This window comes from Chiloscyllium punctatum, chromosome 1, assembly GCF_047496795.1.
Source record: "Chiloscyllium punctatum isolate Juve2018m chromosome 1, sChiPun1.3, whole genome shotgun sequence".
NCBI classification, from domain to species: Eukaryota; Metazoa; Chordata; class Chondrichthyes; order Orectolobiformes; family Hemiscylliidae; genus Chiloscyllium; species Chiloscyllium punctatum.
This window is the reverse complement of record NC_092739.1, coordinates 50,930,992-50,943,295: the sequence shown is the minus strand read 5'-3', so window position 1 is coordinate 50,943,295 and position 12,304 is coordinate 50,930,992. Positions and strand designations below refer to the sequence as shown.

At 41.6% G+C, this 12,304-nt stretch overlaps 1 protein-coding gene across 4 annotated transcripts in view; it reads right to left on the bottom strand.

Moving 5' to 3' along the window:
* haspin (histone H3 associated protein kinase) overlaps positions 1-5,057 on the bottom strand; it is a 67,683-nt gene extending 62,626 nt beyond the window's left edge. For 2 of the 4 annotated variants that reach the window (XM_072559243.1, XM_072559499.1), the window contains exon 1: positions 4,777-5,057. In XM_072559243.1, the coding sequence (XP_072415344.1) occupies positions 4,777-4,976 (200 nt within the window). In that variant the 5' untranslated portion in view covers positions 4,977-5,057. Of the gene's footprint in view, positions 1-4,474; positions 4,697-4,776 lie in introns of those variants that run through there. The other 2 variants (XM_072559410.1, XM_072559589.1) reach the window with 2 other exon arrangements.
* Between the last annotated feature and the right edge of the window lie 7,247 nt (positions 5,058-12,304).

Here is a 12,304-nt window from a genome sequence, read left to right as displayed (position 1 = left end):
CAGGCAGACGCTTCTTTGGCTGGCAGCGAAAAATCAGAATGGTGTGTTGTCTCCCTGGTTCCAGATTTAAGGATATCTTGGAGAAAGTGCAAAATGTTCTCCAAGGAGAGAGGGACCAGCAGGAGTTCATTGTACACATTGGAAATAACAACATAGGAAGGGAATAAAGATGAGAATCTAAAGGGAGAATAGAGAAAGTTGGGCAGAAATCTAAAAAGGAGGTCCTTAAAGATAGTAACATCTGGATTACTCCCGATGCTATGAGAGTGAGAGTAAGAATATGAGGTTAGAGCAGCTGAATGCGAGGCTGAGGAGCTGGTGCGGGGAGAAGGGTTCACATATTTGGATCACTGAAATCTCTTATGTGGCAGAAGTGACCTGTACAAGAAGAACAGAATGCACCAGAATTACAAGGGAAATAATATAACAGCAGGGAGATGTGGTAGAGAGAGAGAGAGAAAGGGGAAAAGGGGGAGGGTGCAGCAGGGAGATAGTGAGGAAAGAGATCAATCTGAGACAGGTAGAGTTGGGAAAAATAGTAAGTCAAACAATCATTGCAGGCAGAACAAAGCAAAGAACAAGGTAGGACTGATAAATTAAACTGCATTTATTTCAGAGGCCTAACAGGTAAGGCAGGTTAGGGGACGGACAGAACTGGCAGTTTAATGTTCCAGGATACAAATGCTATACAAAGGATAGAAAGGGGAGCAAGAGTGGAAGGGTTGTAGCGTTGCTGATAAGGGATAACATTATAGCTGTACTTAGGGAGGTTATTCCTGGGAATACATCCAAGGAAGTTATTGGGTAGGACTGAGAAATAGGAAAGGGATGATCACTTCATTGGGATTGTATTATACATCCCCTAATAGTCAGCAGGAAATTAAGATCACTTCATTCATTTGTTTCTCAATTATCTCTAAGAATACTATGGTGGTTATGATAGGGAATTTTAACTTTCCAAACATAGACTGGGACTGCCATAATGTTAAGGGCTTGGATGAAGAGGAAATTGTTAAGTGTGTACATAAAAATTTTCTGATTCAGTATGTGGATGTACCTACTAGAGAAGGTACAAAAGCTGACCTACTGTTGAGAAATAAGGTAGGACAGGTGATTGAGGTGTCAGTGTGGGAGTACTTTGGGGCCAGCGACCATAATTTTATTAATTTTAAAATAGTGGTGGGAAAGGATAGATCAGATCTAAAAGTTAAAGTTCTGAATTGGAGGAAGGCCAATTTGGATGGTATTAGGCAAGAACTTTCAAAATATATTTGGGGGATGATGTTCCCAAGTAAAGGGACAGCTGGAAAATGGGAAGTTCTTCAAATATCAGATAAAGAGAATCCAGAGATAGGATATTCCTGTTAGGGTGAAAGGCAAGGCTGGTAGTTGTAGGGAATTCTGGATGACTAGAGATATGGAGGTTTTGGTTAAGAAAAAGCAAGTACAGACAGCAGAAATCAAGTGAATCCTTTGAAGAGTATCAGGGCAATAGAAGTATACACAAGATGGAAATCAGGAGAGCAAAAAGGAGGCATCAGATAGCTTTGGCAAATAGTGTTAAGGGAGAGAACTCAAAGGGATTTTATAAATATACAGTATTAAGAACAAAAGGGTAACAATAAGGCCCCTCAAAGATCAGCAAGGCAGCCTACGAGTTGAACCACAGGAGATATGGGAGATACTGAACATGTATCTTGCATCAGTGTTTACTGTGGAGGAGGACATGGAAGATATTGAACGTGGGGAAATAAATGGTGACATCTTGAAAAATGCCCATAATACAGAAGTGGTGGTGTGGATGCCTCAAAATGCATAAACATGGATAAATCCCCAGGACATGATCATGTGTACTCGAGAACTCTTTGGAAAGCTAGGGAAATGATCATTGCTGGGCCCCTTGCTGAGATATTTGTACCAACGATAGTCACAGGTGAGGTGCTGGAAGACTGAGGTTGGCTAACATGGTGCCACTGTTTAAGAAAGGTGGTAAGGAAAAGCCAGGGAACTCTGGACCAGTGAACCTGATATCGGTGGTGAGCAGGTTGCTGGAGGGAATCATGAGGAACAGAATTTACATGTATTTGGAAAGGCAAGGACTAATTAGGGATAGTCAACATGGCTTTGTGCGTGTCTCACGAACTTGATTGAGTTTTTTGAAAAAGTAACAAAGAGGATTGATGAGGCAGAGCGGTAGATGTGATCTATGTAGACTTCAGTAAGGCATTCAATGAGGTCCCTCATGGTAGACTGGTTAGCAAGGTTGGATCTCATGGATTACAGGAGAACTAGCCATTTGGACACAGAATTGGCTTGAAGGTAGAAGACAGGGGGTGGTGGCGGAGGATTGCTTTTCAAACTGGAGGCCTGTGACCAGTGGTGTGCTACAAGGATCAGTTTTGAGTCCACTGCTTTTCATAATTTATATAAGTGATTTGGATGTGAACAAAGGAGGTATAGTTAGTAAGTTTGCAGATGACAAACACACCAAAATTGGAGGTGTAGTGGACAGTGAAGGAGGTTATCTCAGAATACAATGGGATCTTGATCAGATGGGCCAATGGGCTGAGGAGTGGCAGATGGAGTTGAATTTAGGTAAATGTGAAGTGCTGCATTTTGGAATGACAAGTCAGAGCAGGACGTATACAATTAATGGTAAGGACCTGGGGAGTGTTGCTGAATGAAGAGACAGTGGATTGCAGATTCATAGTTGTTTGAAAGTGGAATCACAGGTATATAGGATAGTGAAGGCGGTGTTTGGTATGCTTTCCTTCATTGGGCAGAGCATCAAGTGTAGGAATTTGGAGATAATGTTGCAGCTATTCAGGACATTGTTTAGGCCACTTTTGGAATAGCGTGTGCAATTCTGGTCTCCTTCCTATCAGAAGGATGTTATGAAATTTGAATGGGCTCAGAAAAGATTTACAAGGATGCTTCCAGGGTTGGAGGGTTTGAGCCGAAAGGAAGAGGCTGAATAGGCTGGGGCTGTTTTCCTGTAGCATCGGAGGCCGAGGGATGACCTTATAGAGGGTTATAACATCATGACGGGAATGAAAAGGGTAAATAGACAAGGTCTTTTACCTGGGGTGGGGGAGTTCAGAACTAAAAGGTATAGGTTTAGGGTGAGAGGGGGAAAAAATTAAAAAGGGACCTAATAGGCAACTTTTTCATACAGAGGGTGGTGCATGTATGGAGTGAGCTGCCAGAGAAAGTGGTGGAAGCTGGTACAATTACAACATTTAAAAGGCATCTGGTTGGGTATATGAATAGGAAGGGTTTAGAGGGATATGGGCCAAGTGCTGGCAAATGGGACTGGATTAGGTTGGGATATCTGGAGGGCATGGAAGAGTTGGAACGAAGGGTCTGTTTCTGTGTTGTACATCTCTATGACTCTACAATCAAACAACAAGGCTTAGGCAGTAGTGAAAATCGAAGAAATGAAACAGAAATAAAGTCTATCCAACTTAGATGCATAAAAGTCAATCCTCAAGTAGAGAAATGCACCTATTGAAACAGTGGAAAATTGTTCAGTAAAAATAGGAATAAAGCATTGAATTGGGAAATGATAACAGACATGAGTAACAAATTCTAAGTGAAATGGTAGAAAACCATATTTCTCTTTGATAAAACTGACAAATCATTATACTGGAGAGAAAATCAGCATACAAGCCTTCAACACTCGAGCCAATACAAGTTAACAACTCAGGACACAGCAAATCAAGGCTCTGACCCCACAGCTCTGTGGCAAAAAGTTCAAAAAAGTGACAACCCTTTGAGAGAAAAAAATCCTCCTCAACTTAGTCTTAAATTGACCTAAATTAGTCTTATTCTGAATTGATGCTCTTTGGTCCTAGATTCTCTCATCCTCTCAGCATTTACCATGTCAAGTCCCTTCAGGATACTCTTCTAAAATACAGTGAGTAGAGTCCTAATCTGTTTAACCTTTGCTCATAAGACAATCCCTCCATACAGGGATCATCCTACTGACCCTTCTCTGAACTGCCTCAAATGAAAGGAAATCTTTTCTTAAATAAGGGGACCAAAACTGCTCACAGTTTTCTGTAAAGCTTGCTATTTTGTTGCGATATTACCCCCTGGTTCCCACATCCTGGACAATGGAATTAGCAAACAACTAAAGTCCAGGCTCCATTTAAGTGTAACCCAACAGGCTGGATTAGAGGCTTCGTCTATGCCAGGATGATCCCAATGCCCCAGGCATCTAAAGGCCTCTGTCCGTATTTCCCCCCAGCCATGTTTACAATCTTCTTTCTCCTGTTGCTTCTACAATGATACTGCACTGTAGCTTTCCCCAACAACCTGAAGAGTGCAGCGAGAATCATGGACTTAAGTGATTGAGCTCATGATTTTAAACTGGCAACAGAGTGCAGTGAATTATCCACTCACTTTAATTCACTTAGCACATCGCGCAATCCAAAAATAGCTACTTCTGAGGTCTTGATTGCTTATTCCCTACCTAGCTGCCTGAACGCTGATTGCAGGACTACATCCTCCCACCTACAGCGTATGTGATGTTGATACAGATGTGGACCACATCCACTGGCTGTTCGTCTCCCCCTTCCTCCGCGTGGTTCTGCAACTATTTAGTGACAGCCTCGACCGGGGCAGACCCGGGGATTTCACACACATTGCTAGATTCAGGCAGTGGCAGCACAGAAACGCCGGCCTAGCCAAACTCCTATCACGATTCCGTGGACCTCCGTGAGGATTACGACTCTCCCGCTCTTCCCGGTGAAAAGCAAATGACAGCTCGTGCACCTTTTTTTGGTTTTGAAGGACGGGTTCCTGCTGCCGCCGCTGCTGCAATGGCTGCTGTTATCGATGGAGTCTGACGACGAGAAAAGGTGGTCTCTGCCGGTGTCGGGGCTCAACCACTTGGAAGCCTTCACGGTCCGCTGTCTGTATTTTCCGTAAGTCCGTACCAGAGCCGAGCGGCCACCGGCCTGAGCCTTCATCATCCCGAGCGAGTAGCCGGGAACCTGGAGGCTTCGGCCGCCGCGAGAAGGGCCGCTCGAGCGATCAATCGACTAACCGCCTCGCCGTTTGAATTTCCTCTCTCCTGATTGGACAGCCCGGAGGCAACGCTGCGCACTCATTGGCTCTCACCTCTGATAGTGCGTCACAGACGGACAGTTGGTGTTTTCTGTCCTGAGGACCCGAAACGTTAATTCTAATTTCTCTGACCTGAGCTTTTCCGGCAATTTCTATCTTTCAGTGCCACAGTCCGGAAGTTGGGGAAACTTAAATATTTCGTGTTGGAGTTTGTCTAAGTATCTGTTTCGTATTTGGAATACGATATTTCCTGTTCCAGCATTTTATCGGAAGTTTCTGTTTATGTACAGCGACGCACACAAAACTGGTGGGATGTTTTCTCGGGAAACGCAACACCTGGTTAGTTACGTGTCGGAAGTTGCAGTCTTGTTTCGCAAGGGGCTTGGTAAACTTGTTAATAAGTCATAGAAAGCAGATTTGGGCCATTCGATCATGCCTGATATAGAATCAATGAATCCCCACAATGTGAAAAGCAGGCCATTCGGCCCGCTGAGTCCACACTGAAGAACATCCCATCGTCCCACCCTATCCCTGTAACCCTGCATTTTCCATGGCAAATCAACTGAGTCTGTACCTCCCTGGACACTATGGGTAATTTATCAAACCTAATCTCTATCTTTGAATATATGTTTCTCAACCCCATTCTCCCTAGTAGCACGTGATTCCCCTAAGTAATCATGAAATCTATCTACCTCTGTCTTAATTACAATGAATGAGTTGGCCTCCAGAGGCTTTTGCAGCGCAGCGTTCTGAGCTGTACAAATTAACTACCTTTTGCCTGAAGAAATTCCTCCTCAGCTGAGTTATTAAGTGTCCTTTCAATGAGGTTGTGTGCTGGGGGCACTATTGTCTCGAAATAGTTGAAACATTTTCTCTACAACCACTCTATCCAGACTTCTCAATATTCTGTAAGATTTGTTCGGATCCCCTTCATCATTCTGAACTTCAAGTACAAACCCAGAGTCCTCAAACACTCCTCATGACAAGCCTGTCATCCCCGAAATCATTATATCTTCTGGATCTCCTCCAATACCAGCACACTTTCGCTTAGGTATGGCTCAAAACTGTTCAGCATTCCAAATGCAGTCAGACCAGAACCTGATACAGCTGCTGCAGCAGTACAACTCTTATATTTAGCCCTCTTGAAATGAATGTTAACATTGCATTTGCCTTCCTAATTACCAGCTGAATCGACATGTTGACCTTAAGAGAATCTTTAACTAGTATCTGTGCTAGATTTGTCTCTTTTTACTTAAGATTTCTGAAGCCTATTTCTTTTTAGAAAATAGCCAATGTCTCAATTCCTACCAAATTACATAACTTCACACTTTCCCACTTCATTGCACACTTGCTTAGCATGTCCAAGTACTTCTGCAATGTTCCCTTTTCCTCAACCTATCTATGCCCTTATGACCCCCTTAGCTTTCTCTGCTGGAAAGAAAACAACACTAGCCTAGATAGTCTCTCCTCTTGTCTCCCTGCAGTCCAGGCAACATCCGGGTAAATTTCTTCTTCACCTTCCAATAATGTGGTGACCAAAACTACATACAGTACTCTAGTTGTAGCATATTAACATACATTATGACCACCTTGCTATTAAAGTCAGTGCATTGACTCAAAATTGGAAAGTGTGGTGCTGGAAAAGCATAACACATCATGCAGCATCCAAGGAACAGGACAGTAAATGTTTCAGACATAAGCCCTTCCTGATGAAGGACTTTTGCCTGAAATGTTGACTCTCCTGCTCCTCGGATGCTGCCTGACCTGCTGGGCTTTTCCAGTGCCACAACTTTTGACTCTGACTCTCCAGCATCTGCAGTCCTCACTTTCTCTCAGTCCTTGACTAAGAAAGGCAAGTATCCCATGTCACTTCTTAACCACCTTATCTATGTGTCCTGTTGCCTTCAAGGATCTCAAGACATGCATTCCAAGGGCCCTCTGATCCTTTGTAATCTCTGGGGTCCTACTATTCAACATGCACTCCCTTGCTTTGGTTCTTCCAAAATGTATCACCCCACACTTTTCAGGATTAGGTTCAGTTTGGCACTGCTTTGCCCATCTGACCAATCCATTTATACCGTGTTGTAGTCTCAGGCTTTGCTACCTACTACGCTGTCCATTTTAATGTCAACTGCAAACTTACTTGACCATTCATGTCTAGATCATTAATGTACACCACAAACAGTAAGGGACCCAGCAATTACCCGTCTAATTTTCTTTTTGACTGTGTGAGTTGCCAAGGTTCAGAAACCAGGAGTTAATGGTGTAGAGGACCTTGCAGTGCAGCCACATAGCTTAGAGGGGACATTGGATGCAGCATCAAACTCTGTGGTATGCCACTGGATGCAGGCTTCCAGTCACCAAAACACCCTTTAACCATCACCCCGTTTCCTTCCTCTAAGCCAGTTTTGGATTCAGTTTGTCAATTTGTGTGGGATCTTATGAGCTCTTAGCTTCTTAACAAGTCTGCTATGTCACAATGAAGGAAATGCCCTTAAAATGTCCTTCAGCTACAAAATTCTAAGACAGGACTTGACAGAGTGGATGCGGTAAAGGTCGGAAAGATGTTTGTGATGGCAGAGGTGTCCAGAACCAAAAGTCACAGGATACAGGACAAGCTGTTTAAGACTGAGGTGAAGAGAAATTTCTTTACCCAGTCTTTAATGAGGCTGTGGAAGTTGCTATGACAGAAAACAGTCAAGGCCAAGACACTGATTTCAAGAAGTTAGATATAGTACTTTGGCCGAAAGGGATCAAAGGGTATGGGGGAAAGGCCGGAACAGGCTATTGAATTAGATATTCATCCATGATCATAATGAGTGGCAGAGCAGTATCGAAGGACCAAATGGCCTACTCTTGCTCCTATTTTCTATATTTTAATTTCATATAACAATTTAGCTTTTATTATAAATACTGCTTTTAATTTTTTTATTATTGTGGACCAAAATAGTAACAAAGACTTTTTAATAATTAAGAATTGTGAAAAGGATTAGTGGGTTAATGAGAAATTACTGCACTTTTAAAAAGCAAGTTACCTGACACTCCTTGTAAGTGATGCTTACACTCTGGTTATTTAAGGTTGAGGGGAAACTACTACACCTAAAACCTGTAGAGACTATATAAGTGTGAACCAGTGGTCTTGTGCCTCTTGCAAGCAAAAGTACCTGGAGAAGGAAAATCAAGGAGCAGCAAGACCTGAGAAGCCAAAGGATCATCTCCACAAATGCTGTGGACAGGGACCATTGAACTGCTTTCCCATATTTTTCCTCTGTTCGTGACACCCATGTTTATTTGTATTTGGGTGTGTGTGTTTGTACATAGAATTTTATAAGAAGGGGGGTGGGGGGCAGAATTAGTGTTTAAGCCAATAGAGTTATATGTCAACAGTTCATAATTATTTATCTGTAAGCAGAATCTCCTTATTTGTAATAAATCGTAATTATTTTTAAATACAAAAGCTGGTCCATGCTTTGTCAACCTGGGTCTAAAAGACAGGTAAATTAGGGACATTTTGCATATTTTTATGAAGAATGTTTATTTTCATGACAACTTCAGGAACAGCAGGGCTTGATTTCCAGAGTGCTACCCCACTGAAGTACCAGTTACCCACCACTATTGAGCAATCACACCTCTACTGATCTCTGTCCAATCATTAGATTGAAAATTGTCCTGCTTCTGTTTCAATATCTTCATGGCCTATCCCTTACAAACTTCTATAATCCACTATCCAACTCTCATTCTCTTCCTTCAGCATTTTCATTGCCTTTTCACTGTACTTATGTGAGTACGTGTGACAATAATCCTACTTCAATTTAATTCATGCATAATTGATTGTCTCTTCACATAAAAAGAGAAGTTCCACAGTCAGAGCAGAACATCAGCTGCTATCTTTATTAGAGGAGAAAGTGAGGACTGCAGATGCTGGAGATCAGAGCTGAAAATGTGTTGCTGGAAAAGCGCAGCAGGTCAGGCAGCATCCAAGGAACAGGAGAATCGACGTTTCGGGCCTAAGCCTGAAGAAGGGCTTATGCCCGAAACGTCGATTCTCCTGTTCCTTGGATGCTGCCTGACCTGCTGCGCTTTTCCAGCAACACATTTTCAGCTCTGCTATCTTATTAGAGAGAGATGATTGGTGGTGGTTTAACCTGAGGGTCACCACACCTTGAAAATTCTTATTGTTGGCGTCAATGCATCACAAACTGGCTGTCTATCCAACTGGGCTAACTGACCCACTTCTTACCTTCAAATATCTAGATCCTGTACATAAGAATTCCTTTCTTAAGTTCTTTTGCGCTATCCCATTTCAAGGCCTTGCTTAAATTCTATGCCTTTCACAAACTTTTGATTTATTCCAGCTTATACTTGTTCCTTTGTCCAGAACATTTTTGCCTAATTACATCTGAAGTTCTATTTTTCAACAAGCAATCTGTTGTATAAATGTAAGCTATTGAAAGAAAAAAATGTCAGTACTGTTCAGAGCTCTGAATGCCCAAAGCATTTATTGCCAATGAATACTTCCTTTAAAATATAGGGAAATGCCATAGGCCTTTACTTTTTAAAAACACAGGTCCCACAAATCTTAACAACATATTTCAACATTTAATGCTGCTTTGATTCCCAACCTAAATCATTGTGTGAACACCATTACCACAATTCAAGGAAATGGTCCCACTGTTAGTGACATAAGGTAATTAGGGATTGACAATAAAGCCAGACTTCCATTGCATTCATATGCCATGTACAGTAAGTCATTACTTATAGTTATTCCTTAAAATCATGATCATAAGTGAAACTACTTAAACTGCAGTAAGGTTCTTCAGGGTCGTGGAAGCTACCAAGCTCCGTCATTCCTGACGCCTTGCCAGCCAGCAGGACAAAGAGGAAAGCAAAAGCCAAGGAGCAGCTCCATTGCATTTGCACAGAGCCAACAAAAAAAAGGGCCCTTCAACCTCATACCGGTGGCTGCAAAATAGATGTTAGGCAGCAACTGTGACATGGCCTAGAACAAGTGTTGACTGAAGCAGAAGGTTTGGTGCCTGGTTGACCGCCTCCCTGCTGCAGGACAGAAATAGAAACACCTTAGGCTCCACTTTCAGGGCGAGACCATCAGAGGGTGGAATTACTCCAAAATATTGCTGCCAATCACATGGTCGTAGTTTTGCTTTTTATTTGTGAAAAATTTTGTAACAGAACTTGATAACCTCAATTGCAAATCTAGAATGAATACCTCAGTTATTACTGACTCTTCAGTTGCCTTTCTTCTAAAATCCAAACAGCTTAACAAAGTCAACACTAAAGGACATTTCCTCATGTGCCACTATTCCATTACGTGGTAAATGCACACCAGGACTTTGAAAACTTGTTTTCAACATTTTACTTTGGGAACAAAAGCAAATAAGCACAAAAATCACATCCAGCAAGTAATGCAGGTCTTGAATTGCTGTGAAATATCTATGGTATCTCAGAAGCTTTGTGAATTTTGTTCACTGATTCCAAACATGGTAAATGGTTATAAAAGTGTTGTTCAACAAAAGACTGGAAATTGCTAGTTTATCAACAGAATCCCTCTAATTTGCATTCTTTCGAAGTCTTCTCACATAAAAACTAAATGGAGGCAAAAACACAAAGAGAAGTACTTTCAATGTTGCGTACTTCCAGTTAATGTTAAAAGTTCCAAAGTTGGAGGAAATCATCATAATTCAGATTTTTTCTTTTATATTAAAATAACTACACAGAGACCAGTATCCTGTCACCAAAACACCCTTCATTTACACATGAACAGTCCTTGACTCCTGTACTCCCTCATACAGGCAGGTAGAGTGGCAGTATTTCTGACACACAACCTTTTTATGTTAGCCAGAGCTCCCTGATTGGTACAGGTCTCAATCATGACCTGCAACGCTAATGGGCAAACTCCCTGCCATTATACAAATCTCTCAATTTATTGTTGAATTAATAATTTCTTTCCTGAGAGATAATCCTCAATTCCACTGTCCTGCCTTTTCCCCACAACCCTTGATTCCCTAGTCAGATCAGTCATGATCTCATTGAATGGTAAAGACTCAATGGACTGAATAGCCTACTTCTTCTTATAGTCTTATGGAGTCTTGTGCTGGGTATATCCCAGTTTAAAAAATACATTAACAATAACATGGCAAAAACTAGGAAAAAATCAGGACAAGAACTTGCATACATGCACGTTGGTAGTGAACACCAAATTATGTTTGTGAAATTTAAATCATCCTCATATGTTCCACTGCTAAGGAACTGAGGACAAGGGGATTTAGTTACTAGTTGCTGGTGAATAGTTGAACACTCAAAATTAATCTCTGAAGTAGAAACTTTGCAAACTGAATCTGTTTTTGGAATGAATAGTGAAGCTTGAACACTGATTGCTACCTAATAGCAAGATTGTTTTCCCAAATCCTATGATATCTTATATGGCTTGGTTCTTAGCTATTTATCCATAATATGTGGACGTCATATATTATGTGCTCATCCTTAATTGCCCTTGAGAAAGTAGTTGTGCTTTTCCTTCTTTATCCACTGCAGTCCATGTGGTGTAGATACACTTAAAGAGTGCTTGTGGGGAGGAGTTCCAAGATTTTGACTCAGCGATATTAAAATAGTAGCGATATATTTACAAATCAGGAATGTGTGGCTTGGATGGTACCTTGAAGGTGATTGTACAACCATGCAGTTGCTGCCCACATCCTTCTAAGTGTTGAAAAGTGTTATTGATGAAACCTTGGTTAATTCTTGCAATGCATCTTCAAAATGCATTCACTGTTGCCACTGTGCATCAGTGGTAGAGGGAATAAATGTTGAGCAAATTGAAGATGAGGTGCCAATCAAGTGGGCTCCATTGTCCTGGACAGTGTTAAGCTTCTTGAGTGTTATGGAGCTGCACTCATCCAGGTAAGTGGAGAGTATTCCATTACAACAACTGATTTGTGCCCTGAAGATGGCTTTGAGGAATTGAAAATAAGTTATTCATCACTGAATTCTAAGTCTTGCATTTATTTTGTATCAACAGTATTCATTTAGCTGGTCCAGCTCAGTTTCTGCTCAATTGTAACCCCAAGATGTTGATAATGGAGGATTCAATAATGGTAATACCATTGGATGTCAAAAGATGATGGTTGGATTCTCTGTGGTTGGAGATGGTCATTGCCTGGTATTTACATGGCATGAATGGTACTTGCCATGTACAGGTCATTATGCTATAACACAC